Source organism: Castanea sativa, chromosome 7, assembly GCF_040712315.1.
Source record: "Castanea sativa cultivar Marrone di Chiusa Pesio chromosome 7, ASM4071231v1".
NCBI lineage: Eukaryota > Viridiplantae > Streptophyta > Magnoliopsida > Fagales > Fagaceae > Castanea > Castanea sativa.
Genome location: NC_134019.1, coordinates 30,297,627 through 30,316,479, shown reverse-complemented (window position 1 = coordinate 30,316,479; position 18,853 = coordinate 30,297,627). Strand labels below are relative to the sequence as shown.

Sequence of the window (18,853 nt, the reverse complement as noted above, 5' to 3'; positions counted from 1 at the left end):
GCCACTGTTTCATGTCTTTCATTCATTGAGCTAAAGTTCCCAAACAATAATGGTGGATCCAAACTTTCCAATTTTATCGAGACCAAAAAAAAAAAAAAACAATGCCGAAGTACTTTTAAAAATATATATATATATATTTTTTTTCTTTTTTTGGTGATCTAAAATACTAAATGTATATAGATATAGATCGGGACTGGTCAAGCATTTCCGTATGCAACAATTAAGCTTTGTTTGTTTCCTTGTAATCTAATGGATCTCATCTCTTACATACATAAATCCACTGGGCGTAGGCGTAGCAAATAGGCAAACGATCCAGACCTCATAATTCATATGTCAAAATCAGATTCAGAAGTATGGAATTACTATATGCTTGAATTCTTCGCTGGAAATATATAATAATTGACCTCATATTCTAGCTCTTTCTGCCTCACTTCTCTCTCTCTCTCTCTCTCTGCTCTCTAATGGGTTCAATGGAAAAAGAAACAGACGAGCCTCTGACACCAGCAGGAAGGCTCTTCCTCCGACCTGAAATGAACCAAGTAATCAACTGTGCTATAGGGTTAAAGAACCCCATAGACCCAGAGTCTATCAAAACCGAGGTGCTTAACTCAGTGATGCTCAAGCACCCAAGGTTCTGTAGCCTCATGATCCGTGACTCCAATGGCAGAGAACACTGGCGCCGCACCCATATCGACCTCGATGACCACCTCATTATCCACCACAACCCCATCAAAGAAGGCGACTTACTCGATGAAAAAGACCATGAATCAGCTGTGAACCACTTCTTAGCGGACATGTCTACAAGCTCAGGACTCAGCTACGATAAACCCTTGTGGGAAATCCACCTCTTGCTTGCTCACAACTGCCTTGTCTTTCGCATTCACCACGCTTTGGGTGATGGGGTTTCGTTGATGTCCATGTTGTTGGCTTGTTGTAGGAGAATCGACGGTGAAGAAGCTTTGCCTAGGATACCTTCTTTTGAGAACAAGAAGGGGAATAGTAGTAGCAGTGGTTGTAGTGGGAGTTGGTGGAAGTTGTACTTGTACTATTTGAGTGCTTTGTGGGGGTTTGTGAAGATGGGTTTGCTTAGTTTGATTTTTGTGGTAGAGTTTGTGCTAAGAGCTTTGTGGGTTCGTGACCGGGAAACCGTCATAAGCGGCGGAGAAGGGGTGGAGCTCTGGCCAAGAAAACTCGCCACTGCAAGGTTCTCGATTCAGGACATGAAGGTTGTCAAGAAAGCTGTTCCTAATGCGGTACGTTTTTGTTTTTGTTTTTGTTTTAATTTTAAAAAAGAAATGAAAAAAGAAAATTTATCTGTTGTTTTGTCTACCTATTTTTCTTTTATTTTTACTCATGATAAAGTTTTCTATTTCCATAATTATTAGTAAAATAGTGTGCTGTTTTGTGTGCGTTTGTTTCTTAAAAATAAATAAAGTAAAGCAGTGAGCCGTCTTCTTTTTTGTGTGGCTAAAATAAAGTTGGGTTGGTGTGCGTTGATTTGAGCAGTAAAGTTTTTTATGGATAAATAATGAATTTATTATTCAATTATCATCCATATCAAAAATTGATTAATATTTTAGTTTGATGGCAAAAGGTTATCATCAGCGAGAACACCATTGAACTCTCCAAAAAAAAAAAAAAAAATTTCGTATAGGACCTTGACAATTATTGTGGCTGAGTGACTATTAAAGTCTATTAGTTTGTTATTACATGTTCGTTAACAGGGACCTTCAATGAATATGTCCTCACGTTTTTATAAATAAAAAAAGAAGAAGAAAAAGAACGAAAGAAAAAGAAAAAAAGAGTCGGTGACCATTGATTAAATGCGTTGTATTGCTTTTAATGGTAGTTTTAGACTTTTAGATGGTGAAGTTTTAAAAAGGAAGGTATTGCTGTCTTTGGATTTTAAAAAGCTTCACATACAATTTTTTTTAATATTAATAAAAAGTTAAATTACACTTTTTCATTGTAAACTATTACTCTAATTTCACTTTAACTCTTTGAACTATCGAAATGAACGCATTAACACCTCAAAGTTTAATACTGTTTCAATGCCCTCTCTACCGTGTGTTTTGATGTTAAGTCTAACGAAATTTAACATTAAAAGACAAATTTACCCCTCAAGTCCTCAACTGTCTGTTTTGGAGAGGGGTAAATTGGTCTTTCAATACTAAATTCTCTCAATTGTCTGTTTTGGAAAGAGGGGTAAATTGTTCTTTCAATACTAAATTCCATTAAAATTAACAGCAAGACAGATAGTAGGGGTTAAGTGTAACGTATTTTTATAATTGGGGGTTAGATTGTCCGCTTTGACCATTTAAGATGTGAAGTGTAATTATGGTGAATGGAAAAGTGTAATTTTCCTTTAATAAATAGCTTTACATACTTTTTTTTTTTCGGTGGAGAATCTATAGCTTCACATTTTTTTTTTGTTGAGAAACACACACACACACATATATATATATATATATGGAAAGGGATGAAATAAGAGAATATATTCATACGCCAACACTAAAACTGCATGCAGCAGTTAGTGTCATGGAGTAAGTGATGAACTCTTTCTCAATATCACACATTACCGTATAACTTCACATACTTGAGAGTGGAGAATAACAGATGTCAACATAAATATATGGTCCACCCCATAATAGGGTTGTACCAGTAATGGACAAGTTAAGTTGGATTGAAATTTCAGCATGTTGCGGGGAGAAGGATTTTGATTGTAACTTTCATTCTGTTAAATTCTGTAAAGAAAATGATAAAGCTTTCAAATTGGAGCAATTCTATTGGGTTTTCCTTAGAGGGTAGTTGATTTGGTGGGCGGATGAAGGAATTGGTTGGGAAGCATTTTTTGGCTATCTAGAACTTGGTACCACATTGTGTGACATTGATTATTTGGTGGGAGCGTAATAAACACACGTTCGATGAGATGGAGCACTTACAGGACCAACTTTTGGCCTTGTTTGATTGGTCTTGTGCTTGGGGACTCACTTCTAGTGAGTAGTGATTCCCTCTCCTCGTTCATAGTCTCTCTCTTATCTTGTACATAATTTCTGTTTTTAGTTGTTTGTACATATATTTTTAGGCCATTTCATCATCTTTGAATGAAGTGGTACTCAGTTTTAATAAAGATTTTTTACTTCTATTAAAAAAAAAAAATGAAACAAGTCACACGGAAAAAAAAATCCTTCATCTAAAAAAAAAGTGTAGCTCATTAACATTGTAGAAATGGTGTAAAACTTACATGTTACTAGGTTGAAGGGAAAGGAGAAGAAAGGGGGAAGAAGTAGAGTAAATCCCTTGTTTGGGAGAGCAATGAGGAAGAAAAGGCAAAGTAATTGGAGGGATAAAACCCCCAGTTTGCTCCACTTTTTCTTGTCCAAATCCAACCAAAATCTGGCGAATATGAAAGGTTTTGAATGAACTTTTTAAGCATAGATCTTTTCCCTTCTCATGTAAATCCCCCAATTCTGAGCGAGTCTCCCATGATTTTGTAACTAAAGATTGCTATTCAAGCTAAAATCTGAAACTTTGTTATTTCCTACATGACTCATCAGCTGGGGCACTTGATCCTATTAAATGGTTGTTTTCAGACCCCCATCCACCCGTTACCATGTGTTGAATGGGTTTTTGTCAGTTCACTTTCACAGTCATAAGGGGGTGCCTTCTACAGCACTTCCCATAGTCAACTTGCTTTTAACATGATATGAGAGGTTTCTACTCTCTCTAACTTTGTTTTCTTTCTTCAGAGTTAGTCTACTTGTCTGTTATGTGCATAAGGCCAAAAATTTTCAAAATTTTCACTTTTCTTGAAACTTGACCAAGTAGGCAAGTAGCTGACTTGAAATTATGGCATAGTGATTTGCTTAGATGCAGGATAAAAGTGAATGTAGAAATTCAACTGTATAGAATAGCAGGATTGCTTGTTTCAATGACAGGTTTCTGATTTGTGAAGGGGAGCATAAAAGTGCTTTAGGTTGACCTGGGCTGGAATAAAATGGTTTGTCATACTCAAGTAAATTTCCTGGTCTGCCATCCATGTTGCAGCCTCTACTTCAACTCTGCATATAGTTACATTTGAGGACATAATTTAAAAAAGGATAGTTGAGGCATGAGACTCAATGAAAATGTCAATAGTGACATCCACTTACTCTGGAATGGCCATATCCCCAGCATCAACATTGTCCTAAACCTGTGACACGAGGACATGTTAAGGGGTTGAATAGGCTGCAACTTTGTTTACCCGGGCCATATTTGATTTTGTCTCCTTTCAATTAGTTTCCTCTAATGGGGTGGTGGGCGTTGTTACCTGTTAGCATGACTGAAGATGTAATTGTTCGACAGCATAATGAATGCATTCGACTTGTTTTTTGTTCCTCTCTAATTTCTTGGTTTTTGAAGTTGGTTTTTTTTTTTTCCTTTTCATTTCGAGTAAAAGGGAGGGTGGGCTCAAGGGATCTATCTTAATAATGCAGCCTAACTCCCCCCAACCCCAATTTGAAAAGACTGGATTCAAAACTTTTTGCCTGGTTTATTGAGACACCAACTTCTCCCCTTTCTCCACTTGTTGGACGGCATTGTATGTTTGCCATTATGAAAGTGCTATATGTAAATCTTGAGGACTCATGCTTTGATGCTTATGTTATGATTTGTGGATGTCATGCCATCATGCAGACCATTAACGACGTTCTTTTTGGGGTAATATCATCAGGGTTATCGAGATACCTAGATCACCGAGGATCAAATGGTAAGAATCATTTACATGACAACTAATGTTTACTTCTACATCTACGTATCAATCAAACATCAATGACAACCATCACACTAAATTAAGTCTATTTGTCACTGTTAGCTCTGCAGCAGGGGCTTCGAATAACAGGGGTAGCCATGGTTAATTTAAGAGGGCAAGCAGGATTGCAGGTCTGTATGCCCTTCATTTTTTTTTAGTTGCTCATGCTAGCCTATTCTTCGCTTGTCTTTTAATTTTTTTATGCTCTATTTTTAGAATCTTGTATATTATTGAAATTTTAAACTTTTTGAGGTTGAATGGAAATGTTTGTTACTGATCAGGATCTATCAACTCTGATGAAAGACAATTCAGTATCACCTTGGGGTAACAAATTTGGCATGATTCTCTTGCCTGTTTATTACCATACCAGTGGTGCTGATCCTGATCCTCTACAGTATCTGAAGAGAGCTAAAGTGATGATTGATAGGAAGAAACACTCTGTAGAGTCTCATTTCTCATACAAAATTGGGTATCTTGTAATGACCTACTTGGGATCGATGGTAAAGACTAAATTAAGCAATATTGAATTTGGAAAAGCTGTTTAAAATAGCTTATTTCATATTAACATTTTTCTGCTTCATATTGTAGGTTGCTGGCTTGCTTAATTACCGGATTGTTTGTAATACTAGCTTTACAATCTCAAATGTGGTTGGCCCACAAGAAGAGATCGCAGTTGGAGACAACCCCGTAACTTACATGAGGGTGAATTCATCAAGCTTACCCCATGTACAACCTCTAACCCAACTTTATTCTGATTGCACTCCTAAGATTTATAGGAGTATTTGAATTTAAATGATAATTGTTTGTGAGCAAGAGTAACATTGATCTTGCTGGTTTTGTAATGCAGGCACTCACAATGCACATGCTGAGCTATGTAGGAAGGGCTGACATGCAAATTTTGGTGGCCAAAGATATCATTCCTGACCCAGAATTTCTTGCTAAGTGCTTTGAAGAGGCCTTGCTTGAAATGAAAGAAGCAGCTCAAGCGACCAATAAAAGCTAGGAGTAACTTGTTTGTTGTATGTTTAATAGTTTCTCATGACCTCACCATACACGGAAGATTATTTGAGCTAAATTGCCATACAAAATTATTTTTAAAAGCATAGATGGATAATTTGATTTATAGAATCAATTGCTTTAGGAGCTCAAAAATAAATTTACATGATTTTATTGGAACATTGTAAATGTATTCTGTCTGGAATGATATTTCAGAAAACAAGCAAAGCCTTCGAGTAACAATGGCTTGCAAGGCTAATTAGAGTTCACTTTGTTAAATATCAAGTGGTCATGTAATAAGAGTGAACTCTCTCTCTCTCTCTCTCTCTCTCTCTCTCTCTCCATATTGATACCTTTTAGTAGATATTTATAAATAAAAAATATTTACAAATAAAACAAACGCTATTTACAATATAAAATTATAATATAATAATGATAAAATAAACGGTATTTACAATATAAAATCATAACATAATAATAATAAAATAAATTTTAAAGTAAAGAACAATACAATCTAATTTAATAGACGCGTTGTTGTAATTTTAATTAATAATAGAATCACTCATTAGCCTCAACTTATCCATGCAAGGATGTATTAAACGCATATCAATAAATTAATACTAATCAAATCAATATTAATTTCATATAGAGAATCAAACATCATTATTAAGCATAAAACAAGAAAAAGCATAGGACTATTTCTTTGCTATTACAGCTCTTGCCTTCTATCTTCTTTAACTGCTGGGCTTGGCAATCATGACAAGAATACTTCATAAATGATTAAAACTTGGGTCAGTGCTATTATTCTCAACTCCAATGTGCTGATATGTATTTATAGTCTCTCCAATGTCCCCAAACCCAGAGATATGTACATCAGCAACACTTACAACAGCAGAAATCTCTCTCTCTCTTTCTCTAACTGTTAAAAAAAAAAAAAAAACCCCAAACTTTCCACTTTCTCCATTCATCAAGGTGAAAAATTCAAATACAATTAGTAATCAACAAAAACTATGAACACTGCAGATTTGATTCCTTTACTGGGCATGTGTTGTTGCCAAGGCAGATTTTTCAGCTTGGGCTCTTCACCTTTCTGTACTCATGCCTTAACGAGGGCTCGGGATTTCTTGCTGCCTCCTTTCTTCCTTCTCAGCAAAAGTTTCCTTAGCAAACCAAATCCTCCCTGTTTCTTACTTGCGACAACAGCTAGAGCACCAACTGCATCATTAACTCCTTTGTGCTTTGAACTAAGATACGCTTCTGGAGTACGTACCAGGCCATTAAGAGCGCATAAAGCATTATTACTATTGGAGTTATGGAGTTCTTTCTGTGTGTCTGCAGTGCTTATAGTTTCTTTACTCTTAGAAGACTTCAGAATCTCAGCCTTAGTACCATCCTCAGCTAGCATTCGATCACGCAAGGAAGAACGCTTGTTCATATTCTTATTATCAGTGGTAGGAGCCGCTGCGCTGGTATTACAGAAAACCTTGTCAAACAATACTGCTTCCCTAGGTGAAGCTAGAGCCTTCAGCTGTTTACCCAGGTGCAGTATGGTTTCTTGGCACTCTGCCAACTTTATGGAAGCTGTTGTCATCTCCCATCCCTGAAAGTTAGATAAACCACTTTCATATGATATAGTATAGCAATTTACTCTTACAACTGCATTTGAATGTTTATATTTTACAAGAAATTGAATTCAATGTAGAACAAAACCACCATGTAAAAGGGATGATTAATCTATTATATATTTCTATATAATAATTCTTTGCTAGATATATAATCTAACATTAATATTAATCTCTCTGTTATTTACCAAACACAGAATACTGAATAAATATGATCAGTTTTTAATACTAATTAGTTCAATGCATCAAAATTATAACTGCTTTCAGTTTGTATACAGAAGCAGTTTCATATAGCCAGTACATGGATCTGTTTCTAAACAGAAGGCACATCAAGATGACAATAACTTACATTCTGTGATTGCTTTCCCTCTTGATTCATACTGTGCTGTGGAGTTTCCTTTGCAACGCTGCAAGTTACATTTCAGAAATCAAAATTCTACTATCAATATATATTGTTTAGTTTGCAAAGAAGAACACTGAAATCAGTGCTTAATTACCTTTCTAGTTGGAGTTGAAGCTCAAGACATGTGGCCTCTAATTCTTCACAGCAGTTATTTTTATCATCCAATTCGACTTCCAAAGACGAGAACTTCTGGAAGACTTCATTCAATTTAGCTTTGGCAACAGAGAGCTGAGTATCAAGTTCTTCGTTTATCGATTTTTGGTTTTCAATCTGATCTTCAATCATCCCTCTTGATTCTTTTAAAGTTTCCAGTTCCGCTTGTAAGTTTCCAATGCTTTGTTTTGCTTCTTGAAGTTGTATTGTTAAGGCCTCACTCTTATCTGTTGCAGACTGTAACAGTGCTTCCATATCTTTCTTTGAGGCTTCCATAGTCTTCAATTCATCTTTTAGTCTGCTGTTTTCTTCTTGCAGTTTACACTGAACCTCCTCCATTTGGAGCAAAACATCCTGCTCAGGGGAAGAAGCTACCAATGGCAAACATGATGACTGCTCTTCGGATGTATGAACTCCAGGTTCATTTTCAGTTTGGGAATCCATCCAACCAAAATGCTTCTTGATCTTATTTCTTGCACTTGAAGTACCTTTAGGAGTCACATGGTTATTAATAATCCATTCTAAAGCAAACAACAGTTCCGTGGAAAATTTTCCAAGATCAGCTTTTCCGTTTAATAGATCAGTACAAGTACAAACAAATTGTCGTAGAACAGCACTTAGCTCTGAACGTTTCCATTGGAAAACACGGACAAAGTAGTCTGATGATGTTGGTGAATGGAATGGTTTGGAATCCTGATCCCTCTTAGACCCATGGTCTGGAGTATTATTACTGACAAAAGGTGTTGGCTTGATTCCTTCAATCAGTTTGATGATTTCACCGATTGACTCACTCAAATTAGATAAGTTATTTTGGTTGCCTTTTTCTTCCACTGAGGTGTCAATAGCTAAAGCTCTGGTCAATGAATCTGCAAGTGGGGATGCGTTCAGAGATTTCCAAGTTATATAACCACTAATGTGGAGAGGGTCGGATTCTCCAGGATTTGAGATTGCAGCTGAATCAGCTGCACTTGAAGTTGGACGATTTATATAACCCAAAGCAATTTTGATGTCCTCAAAAAGTTCATTTAGACTTCTCTTTGAAATACGCTTTTGCTCTAGCATTGCATTCAAAACAATCTGAAGCCAGTCGAAAGTTTTTTCTGTTGCTACATTTTTTGATTGCATCTTATTGCTGAAGTCAGAATGACCTGAAACTGGAATTAGATCAGTACCAGTAAAATTGGGGTGACTTTCTTTTCTAGGGGTATTCATGGAAACTATTGCCAATTTCTCCATCTCAACAAAATCATCCATTAAACTCATGTCCGAAACTTCAATGGCTTGGTGTTCTGGTGTACTTTTGAGTTTTGCAGTTCGGAAATGTTCCAGTTCTGAAATTAGAGCATTAGCCCAAGATCCCGAAGAACTAATTCCATCGTCACTTCCAATATCAGAACCTGACAGCAGAGAATGTTCATTTGATTTAGGAGTACACCTTGTCAGCTCCAAAGATTTTTGACCTTTAGAAAGTTCGATAAGCTGAGCCTCAGCCTGTGATAATCTGGAAGCTGTTCGAACATACATGAACCTTGAGGAATGGAGTTCAGTGTTCTTCTTGGTCACGATTTCTTTTAGAGCCTTGTTTTCTTCTTCCATATTACGTAATTTCTCAATCATGAAACTCATGTTCTTATTAGGGATTTCAGAAGCGGTTTCTGTGGCATTTCTGACAACCAGATCTCTAGTAGGGTTCTGGTTTCTTCTTCTCATATTTGCGTGATCCCTTCCCAGCATGTCAACTTCACTCTTCATATTTGCCAAAGCAGCAGGACCTGGCAGCCGTTTTCGCATGAGGAGACGGAGTCTTTGGCATTCTGCTTCTAACTTTGCGGATTTCTTCACACATTCCAAATGTTGCTTGTGTGCTGCATCAGCAGATCGACGGTTGTATTCCATCTCCTCATTCCGAATCTCAAGCTCCTTCTCAAGAACGTGAAACTCATACTTCAAATAAGCATTTTCCTTTTCTACAGAATCCACTCTAGCCATTAGCACATTAAATTCTGCATCTGCCTGAGACTTGTGTTTTTGTTGGTCGTCAATAATTTTCTCTTTGGCCAGAAGGGCCTTGCTCAGTTGACCATTCTCAAAAGCTAAGTTCGTGAGCTGTTTACTAGTCTCCTCCAACTGCTCCTCCAATTTCTTCTGAGCCTTCTCATATTCTATTGATGTTTTTGTAATGGCATCGTGTATTCTTTGATCCTGTTCTTCTTGAACAGATTTTAATTTCTGAACACATTCCTTCAATGCAGCCTCTGAACGAGTTAGTTGCTCATTTGCAGCTGCTCCCTGCCTCAAAGCCTCATCTAGTTCTTGTTTAAGACATTCTGCTTTTACTTTATCACAGCCTAACAGAAGATTAATTGTTTACTGAATCAGCAAAAATTCAAACAGAGCCTGAAAAGAAAACATCATGAAGGATGGAAAAAGAGGAGGGGTATGGACAACAGCGAAGTACCTGTATCAGCTTCTTGGGCCCTTTTTACTTCATCTTTAGCAGGATGATCAAGGAGGACTGAAGCTAACTTATCATTGAGATTTTTGGCAGATCTCTCAGGTCCTACTTCATTCTCTGTTGGAAGTGTACGTGTCTAATACAATGAAAAATTGTAATACATTAATTACACACAACATTTCTGTCAACACAAGGTGCTCACACGAAGATGCAAGCTTAACTCTCACAATGGGGAGGGAAAAAAACACAGAAAGAGAAGGCATGTCCAAGATCACAACTTCACCATATAGCATCTTCCAAGAGAAAAAGGGGGGCATATGAAACAAAGTTGCATATAGAAAACTAGCTTGATAATAAAGAGAAATTCTGTTACCTCTACTTCAGTTTTTTTTAGAGGTTTGGCAACTTTTTCAGCTGCAACAATTGTCTTCTCAGAAGATCTTTTCCTCCAAAGCCATGACTTATGATCCATGATTTCAGTTACTTTTCAAGAGAAAAGGGAAAATCTCAACTTAGATGTGAAAAGAAGAATAATTCCTCTGCAATTATCATTTAATATAAAAAGAAAAATAAAAAAAATGCGTATAAGTAAGTGACAAAGATTTTGTTAGTTGAATCAATAAGCTCTGTCAATTACAATGTTTGCCATATTACTGTAGTTTGTAACAATGATTACTTTACCATCTGATTTGACCTCCCCTATTGGGAACAGTAATTGAAATTAAGAAATGCCTAGTTCAAGTTGAATTTAGTACAATATTTTCTTGTTTCTAAAGCAACAAACTCTAGAGACAATCATTGCAATTGATTGCACTTTCCTCAAGGGCACATGGGAAAATACAAACTAGCGAGTTCTAGCTTATAATGATAAATATGAGGAACCACACAGAGATCTGAAACGAATTGGAACCATTTTGCTAAGGTCTATAGCATGTCAATTTAATGGAAGGTCTAAAGCAGTTGGCTACAGTAGTGCCCGATTTCTAATGGAATAAATGCAGAGCTGGCTTACTGCAACGAGCTCTGAACTCATTACCAGTTGTTCCTCTATTGGGAGTTATAAGTGAAGTCATGCTCTATATAGACAATTGTCTTAGTCTCTCAACTTGAAGAAAGATAAAATAATGTGATTTTACCAAACTTCTACATTTGGTACTTTCCTCATCAATTGTGCAGAACACACATTTACATACAGAATTTAGAAATTGAAGCAGAAGATATGTCAGAAATAGGAAATCATGGCATTATTTGCTTAACTTAATGAATTTAATACTCTTGGTTATGAAAACCCAAATTGTGTTCCAAAAGGAAGACAAGTAATTCCAAGTTTCTAACCAAGCCTTACAAACGATGAACAGAGTCTTACGCACAGAAACAAATAATTATTCTGAATGACTGTCCGAAAGAAATATTCTCTGAGTGTGACTGTTACAACTACAGTATTGTAAAAACGAAATTCATGGCCAGGTAGTAATAATAGAATGAAATAAAGAATCATGCTAACTAGAACCACATGAATATAACCTCACAGAGGAACCCAAAATCACTATAACTGAAAATCATGGTTAACATGCAACATATAAACACTACAGATTCCACAAAGGCAAAAGAATTAAACCCAAAAAATTGAAAATAAAATATGACACCAGAAGGGGTAGTGCATGTGAGTTCAAGGCTTCAAGCTGTAAAAGCTCTCACCTTGGCAAGTTTGGCACCAAAGTCTTGCTTATGATCAGTTCAAGGATCAACAACTGTTGTTGGTATCATAACCCAAAGTGAGGGAGAGAGAAAGAGACATGAGTTGTAACCATGAATGAACCAAAAATTCAACGTTTAAAAGTGGAAGTGGAAATGAAAGTGGAAGTGAAAGAAAAAGTATTATATATTGCAAAACTGTGAGAAGAAGAAAAACATCATAGGATGCTTGCTCTCCACCGACACTACCCAAATGCGTATTAATAATTCAATACGGAGATTGGAGAGAGAGAGAAACAGTGAGTCAGAGAGTCATCCCCCACAAACAAAATACTAAATGTAGAGAAAGAAAAAGAGCCATAGCAAAAGTGGAAGAGTCACATATAGGGACAAAGCGATGAAGAAGAGTGAGAGTGACAGTGTGAGTGTGTTGGTTTTGATGAGGTGGGGGCGAAAGAGAGGCGGTCAATGTCATGCTCTGCCTGCTTTGTTGTTGTTGTTGCGTGTAATGTGAGAGTAAAGGGTCGTGTTGGACACGATCAAACTGGTGTGGGGTTTTGGTGAATCCAAGAGTGGATATGGAATGGGTGCAAACCACGCAGATGAATGGAGTGTCCCACATATAGGACCACCATAAATGTAGAAATGAAATCTAAGTTATGATGATGTCTTCTTCTGTTACCAAAACAAAAGATGATCCTTCTTCAAACCATTTTCTTTTCTTTTTTCTTAGCAGAAAAATAACAAAGTTTTTAGTGCAAGTACAAATATCCATTCCACACATATTTTTCCTTTTTTTAATTAAATAATATAATTAATTGTGAATGATAAAAAATATATATATATAAAATTTACGTGAAATTGACAAATTTATCACATAAAATAATTGTAAAAATAAAATATGAAATTGGTTAACTTAAAAAATAATCTTGACTTTTTTTTTTTTCCTTTTGAAGTATCATAATTTCTGACTTAGGTATGGAGTCGAGTTCTTTTTACTTGTTTTGGCCTTTTGTTTTTGCTAAACGGCTTTTTTGTTTTCTACTTTTCTCTTTTCTTTTGTGTCGGTATGGAATCTTTGGATAAATTAAGGAGAAAGCACCAAAAAGAAAAAATTTCAAGGTTTTGTCCGTAGGGCACATTAAAGTCTATCCTTTTAAATGAGATGGATAGACCCAAACTTTCATAAATATACAACAACAAAAAAAGCCATCAAATCTCAGGCTCACACATGAAATGTATACTATGAAAGTCTGAATTTTAAAACCTGTCATTTAAGAGTGTGGAGTTTAATCTGTCTTAACAACTTGTCATTTAAAAGTGTGGAGTTTAACGTGTCTCAACAATTTGAATATTTTGAACAAAGTTTTTTAAAATTTTGATGTCTTGAGAGGTCTGAAAAAAGTATACACAATATTCTCTTTAATGAACATAAATTAAATAGTTAGTTTTTGTGTAATAAATCTCGAATCCATAAGAGGATCCTTGAATTCACAAAAAAAAAGGGTCTGAAATCCATAAAACTTGACCAAAAAAAAAAAATTCTAAAATAACTCCTAATTAATACCTAATCATAACATGAATCAAATTTGATCTAAAAAGCATTAAAAACACCTAAAAACAAGGAAATAAATGTCCTAAACCTAAAATAACGAAAATTACATAAAAATACCAAAAATAACAAATTATATAAATTAATTTAAAGATTCCATCCTACGTCAAATTTAGTATATATTAGGGTCAAACAAGTGTATGTTGAAAAATTTGACTCAAAATGCATTTTTAACACAATTGAGTCTTTAGTTTTTAGTATCAAAGAACTACATTAAAAACATAAGAAATTGCTCAAGATAGAGGAAAAAAAATCTTGACTCCACTCAATCAATTAAGCCATGATATTTTTGAATTCTTTTATTTGTGGCGCATGATGATTTGGCTGATTTAGGATTTGTGCATCATGGTTCTCTAGGGTATAAGAGCATTCTCATCAGCTGTTCTAAAAAAAAAAATGTCATTTTGACACACCAAAAGCCTATTTTATTATTTTACTACATCATTTTACAATATCTCACTTATCAAATATTTTATCCTTCAATTTTATACATTAAAATAATATTTACTACACATTAAAATAATATATTAACTCTTCCCTATCGTTGTCATCAACAAAAACAACAACGGCATAACCACCACTGTCGCAACAACGGCCACCAACAACATCGACAACCACCACTGGCACAAACCCACATCCACCAACACCACCTAAAAAAAAAAAAACACAACCAGAGAGATCAGCACAAACCCACATCCACCAAACCAAACAAACCCACATCCACCACCGGCACAAACCCACCACCAGAACAAACTCACATCAACCAAATCAAACAAACCCACATCCCAAATCCACCAAATCAATTATAAAATTAATTACAATTTACACTAAAATCATAAATTGAATCGGACATACGCCAAGATATTTTGGGTGGGTTTAAGCTAGACATACACTAAGACATTTTTTTTCTCTCCTCCTTCAGTGTTTGTTACCTTTCAAGAGCGATAATCAGATTAGGACAACCGCCTCTGTCGCTGTCGCTGTCGCTGTCGCTGATGGAAGTTTTCACTTCCGACCACTGTGTCCTCAACACTGGAGTTCCTCTTCGTCGCAAAGTGGGTCAGTGATCAGTGGCGAGCCTGGGCAATCTCTATCTCTTGGCGTGGTGAGATCGGTGTGGCGAGATCAGCGTGGCAAGTTCAGTGATGGCGTGATCGGCGTGGCGAGAGAGCGATGAGAATGTCAAACAGAGAGAGAGAGAGATGTGTTGCAGATGGAGAGAGAGATATCTGATAGGAGGAGAGAGAAAAATGAATTAAATAAGCCAAAATATTTTTGGCATTGATGTCCGTACCGTGTCATATTTGAGACGGTATTGTAGCTGTGTCAAATTTTTTGAGATTTGGAATACTTGATGAGGGTTGATTTTAGGTGTTTGGTGTGCCAAATGCCAAATATTTGGCATTTAACACACCTGATGAGAATCCTCTAATAGACCTATTTTTATAGTGGTTATCATAAGGAAGAACATTGTACACTTGGAGCAACTATTGCAAACTTGTGCACCTAGGATTTTGTACCGGGTTGCTTATGCTTAGTTAAAAATCAAGTGTTTCTTGCAAAAAACATATGCACCAACACTTCCAATGATCAAAAAAATTGATTGTATGAAGTCAATCACAGATTGGAGATTCATGCACATCTAAAAGATTCACTTGAAAAAGTAGTTCAATTGGGTTGGACCTGCACTTGAATAGCTTAATAAGTTTTGTAAGTAGTTGCTTATGAACCTGAGATATTTCTTGTAATAGTAACTTTAATATTTCGTAAAAAATTATTCAAGTTGGTGGTGACCTTCTAACCATTCATTGAGATTTTTCTTATCAAAACCACAGCTAGTGTTCAAATTTACTCTACGTTGCACTTAGAATTGACGATGTAATTGTGTCTATTGCTTAATTTAGCTAGTTCCCTAAATGTCATGTGATGTAACGGTCAAATTTTCTGGTTTAACTGGTGGCATCACTAGAGATAGAAAGAGAGCATGGGGAAGTTTTGTGTTGTACTCAAACGGCAACTTTCAACGTGTTCAATTTTCAAAGTTTCTCTTTTCTATAAAAAATAAATAAAAATTCAGAGTTCTCTTTTGGAATTTTCTCCCCACGCCAAAGTAGGCCAAAGTAATATGTATTTTATTACTTTGGAAAAAGTAAGACTACTTTGGAAAAAGTGAAAAAAAATGAGGATGGTAATATGTATTTTATTTTTTTACCTGATCATTTGTGGCTTTATTGTTTTCAGCTAGAATTACTGACTACGAAAAACAAGCCTTGCCTTCTTCAACGGGCAAGAGATAATTGAATTGAACAGTAGCAGTGACCTTTATAATCATTTCATTAGGGAATCAAAGGGATTGATTGATCCAAAAAGCAAAAGTAATGACATAATTGCTTACGGCTAATACACCTTTCAAGGCCACCGTCTACTGTCTAGTCTGTCTTCATGAAACCAAAAAAAAAAAGTCAGCTGGGTTGGTAGAACTTTGTTGAGTTGTGTGGTTTCAAAACTTTTTTTATTTCCTCAGCACATGGACATGGTACATTACAGGGGTGTCCACGGGTCGGCCTGGGATGAGTTTGTGTCCGACCCGAAATGACCTGTTGATATCAGATTTTCGATGAGAAAACCCTCTGTCAACTGCAAAATCCAACAGGTCAGGTTGTTTTGGAGTTGTTTGATCGGTGGTCGGATCGGTCAAATCCAACGATTATGCTGTCGGAGATTCCATTTTGACGGCGATCTGTATTTTTACCGGATCTTCGTTGGAGTTGTGCAAAAATTACTAGATCTAAGCAAAACAACATCAAATCGTCATCTCATTTTTGCAAAACTCATGAGATTTGACAAAAAATACACCAAATCGTCGTCGAATTTGAGCAAATACCATCAGAGTTTCGCTGGATTTGAGAAAAACTATTGGAGTTTTGCCCGATTTAAGAAAAACCCATCATATTTTTAACGGATCTAAGCCTTATTTGAGCAAAACCCACTACATTTTAGCTGGATTTGAGCGTAGATGATGAGATCTCACCAAATCCAGTGGAGATTTCATGGATCTAGCTGAAATCTTGTCGGATCTAAAAGATCTTGACGAAAAATGCTATATATCTCGATCAGTTCGAGTTTCTTCTGGTTTTGGAGAGAAGATCTGAGACCGAACCGATCAAATTGGATTTAGGAGAAGAAAACCCGCCACAGACCGCTGGAGTAGTCGGATTGGCTGGCGGTCGGCCTGGGTTCGGTCGAATTTACCGAGTGGGTTGAGCCACCGGTTGAGTTGGACACCCCTAGCACATTGCTATTTGCTAATATATATATATTTTTTTTTGGATGAATAAAAAGGGGCGGAGGCGACCATGTGTGACTCACTTCCTTGGGTGTGACCATAAGGGTACCCCCGTTAGGAAATATTGGATTGAGCCATAGCTACTATGATTGGGGTGCCACAGACATCATCCTAGCACCCTAAGAGAGCTAGCATAAGGTGCAACACATGAGTGCTCTCACCTCCCATCCTTAGTACTTGTCAGGGTTCGAACGAGTGATCATTGCGCATGCGCACGGGCTCCTTACCGCTAGGCCATCCCTCTTAGGGCATTTGCTAATCATTATTCTATATGCATTAATGAGATTGATGGTCTTTATAAACCACCTCATTTCTCCCCAATAAAAGAGTTTCAAATGAATCATATTTTCAGGGGAAGTGTACTCTGTGTTGTTCTTATTTCTGGGCCAAGGTAGAGAAGCCAAATTTATATAAGCAAAATAACTTGACTCTTAAAGAAAGCATGTTAGAGAATTCACATCATTCCTAACATTTTATTAGCTAAATTCTAACTAAAAGCTGTTTTTTCTAGCTACTTTACTATTTATATTTCTATAAAGTCCAAATTTTGTGAGAACGAGATTTAAAACTCATATTTTACATTGTTCAATAAGAGATTATTACATCAATTTTTACTTTTAATTTAATATATCCTATCACACCTAATAACATTTCAATAAACTTTGTTGGATTTTCAGATAGATATTATAATTGATTGAGTGTGATTATGCATATTTTTTAATATGCAATGAGATGATGTGACATTTAGGGATCGAAGGATATAAAACTTAGTTTTTATTATGCCATATTCTTTTAGAATTTAATCTCATTTAGATACACATACGTCAAACTCTTTACTCTTTCTCCATTTCATTTAAGTATCATTTTTTTTAAAATTTTCTCTCTCCACGTATATCATTTTTTTTTCAATTAATCTAGAGTCATAATTTTTTTCACAACCGTTAAGGTTGCGAGTTGTAAAAATTAGACAATAAAATGATGTCAATAATTGATTCTTATGAGAATAATAATAGCTTAATAACTCAACAATGGCGAAATTTGTTGTGAAAAATATTGTATATGCTAATTTTCCCCCCTTTTTTCTCCCCCTTCCTTTACTAATTCAATTTTTTCTTTTTCCTCAATTATAGATAAATCAACATCCCACTTTGCATAAACAAAAAATTTGCACAAAAAACCAAAGACAAAGAGTGTGTGTGTTTTTTCATATATTTTTTAGAAGAACAAAATTCACAAAGATACACAAATCAGCCCTTTCAAAAATCACAACCATCATCACCTTTTTCTTCTCTCATGAGCTCATCTTCTCTAGGCTCCAACGGTCCAACCATCACTTTTTTCTCCTCTTGTGAGCTTGTTTCCAACTTGATTTTGGTGATCGTATTGTGAGGTCAAATCTACCTTCATTGACTTGAAGGACCAAAGAAGAGCTCAAGTTCTAGCATGAACCTTCTTGATCTATTGTGGGAGTGAGAAAGAGAAAGCAAAAAAAAGAGTTTTAACAGGGGAGAGACCAAGAGAGATGTTGGGGTTGTGGTTCTCACATTGATGCCTTCTCTAGGGATATTGAAATTTAAGCTTCGATAAAGATTTATTGACCAAGCTATATCATGTTGGACGTAATTTGTTATATGTTGTCTACAAAATATCATCTTTTGTATGTTCATGCATCCATTTCTATGTTTATCATTTTATGTGTGATGGTCACTTACTGGAATAATCCAACAAGGGAGAGAACAAAGATAAATTGTGATGCAGCTGAGGGAAAATTTAACTTAGCTA

General features: G+C 35.9%; 2 protein-coding genes across 3 annotated transcripts; one reads left to right on the top strand and one right to left on the bottom strand.

Annotated features, from left to right (window-relative positions):
- Nucleotides 1–210: 210 nt before the first annotated feature.
- LOC142643569 (wax ester synthase/diacylglycerol acyltransferase 5-like) lies at nucleotides 211–6,064 on the top strand. The gene is made up of 6 exons (XM_075818253.1): nucleotides 211–1,253; nucleotides 4,675–4,747; nucleotides 4,853–4,920; nucleotides 5,071–5,289; nucleotides 5,378–5,515; nucleotides 5,637–6,064. The coding sequence occupies exons 1-6, from the start codon at nucleotides 462–464 to the stop codon at nucleotides 5,790–5,792; spliced, it is 1,446 nt and encodes a 481-aa protein (XP_075674368.1). The 5' UTR covers nucleotides 211–461; the 3' UTR covers nucleotides 5,793–6,064.
- A 498-nt stretch (nucleotides 6,065–6,562) lies between these two features.
- Nucleotides 6,563–12,344, bottom strand: LOC142643275 (filament-like plant protein 7). Of its 2 annotated transcripts, none has more exons than XM_075817821.1 (6): nucleotides 12,117–12,344; nucleotides 10,792–10,901; nucleotides 10,422–10,554; nucleotides 7,905–10,311; nucleotides 7,757–7,814; nucleotides 6,563–7,385 (listed from the first exon to the last, which is right to left on the bottom strand). In XM_075817821.1, exons 2-6 carry the CDS (start codon nucleotides 10,888–10,890, stop codon nucleotides 6,882–6,884), a joined length of 3,201 nt encoding a protein of 1,066 aa, XP_075673936.1. In that variant the 5' UTR covers nucleotides 10,891–10,901; nucleotides 12,117–12,344; the 3' UTR covers nucleotides 6,563–6,881. The 2 variants fall into 2 exon arrangements, with proteins under 2 accessions (XP_075673936.1, XP_075673937.1); XM_075817822.1 differs by having other exon boundaries at nucleotides 10,792–10,957; nucleotides 12,117–12,229.
- Between the last annotated feature and the right edge of the window lie 6,509 nt (nucleotides 12,345–18,853).

What these genes read in the sequence shown, in the direction of transcription:
- LOC142643569 (XM_075818253.1), top strand. Translation starts at nt 462, where the DNA reads ATGGGTTCAATGGAAAAAGAAACAGACGAGCCTCTGACACCAGCAGGA. An exon ending in AGAAAGCTGTTCCTAATGCG is followed by an intron (nt 1,254 to 4,674) that starts GTACGTTTTTGT and finishes GCCATCATGCAG; the next exon opens with ACCATTAACGACGTTCTTTT. An exon ending in GAGGGCAAGCAGGATTGCAG is followed by an intron (nt 4,921 to 5,070) that starts GTCTGTATGCCC and finishes GTTACTGATCAG; the next exon opens with GATCTATCAACTCTGATGAA.
- LOC142643275 (XM_075817821.1), bottom strand. Translation starts at nt 10,890, where the DNA reads ATGGATCATAAGTCATGGCTTTGGAGGAAAAGATCTTCTGAGAAGACA. An exon ending in GGCCCAAGAAGCTGATACAG is followed by an intron (nt 10,312 to 10,421) that starts GTACTTCGCTGT and finishes ATCTTCTGTTAG; the next exon opens with GCTGTGATAAAGTAAAAGCA. An exon ending in CTTCAACTCCAACTAGAAAG is followed by an intron (nt 7,815 to 7,904) that starts GTAATTAAGCAC and finishes TGTAACTTGCAG; the next exon opens with CGTTGCAAAGGAAACTCCAC.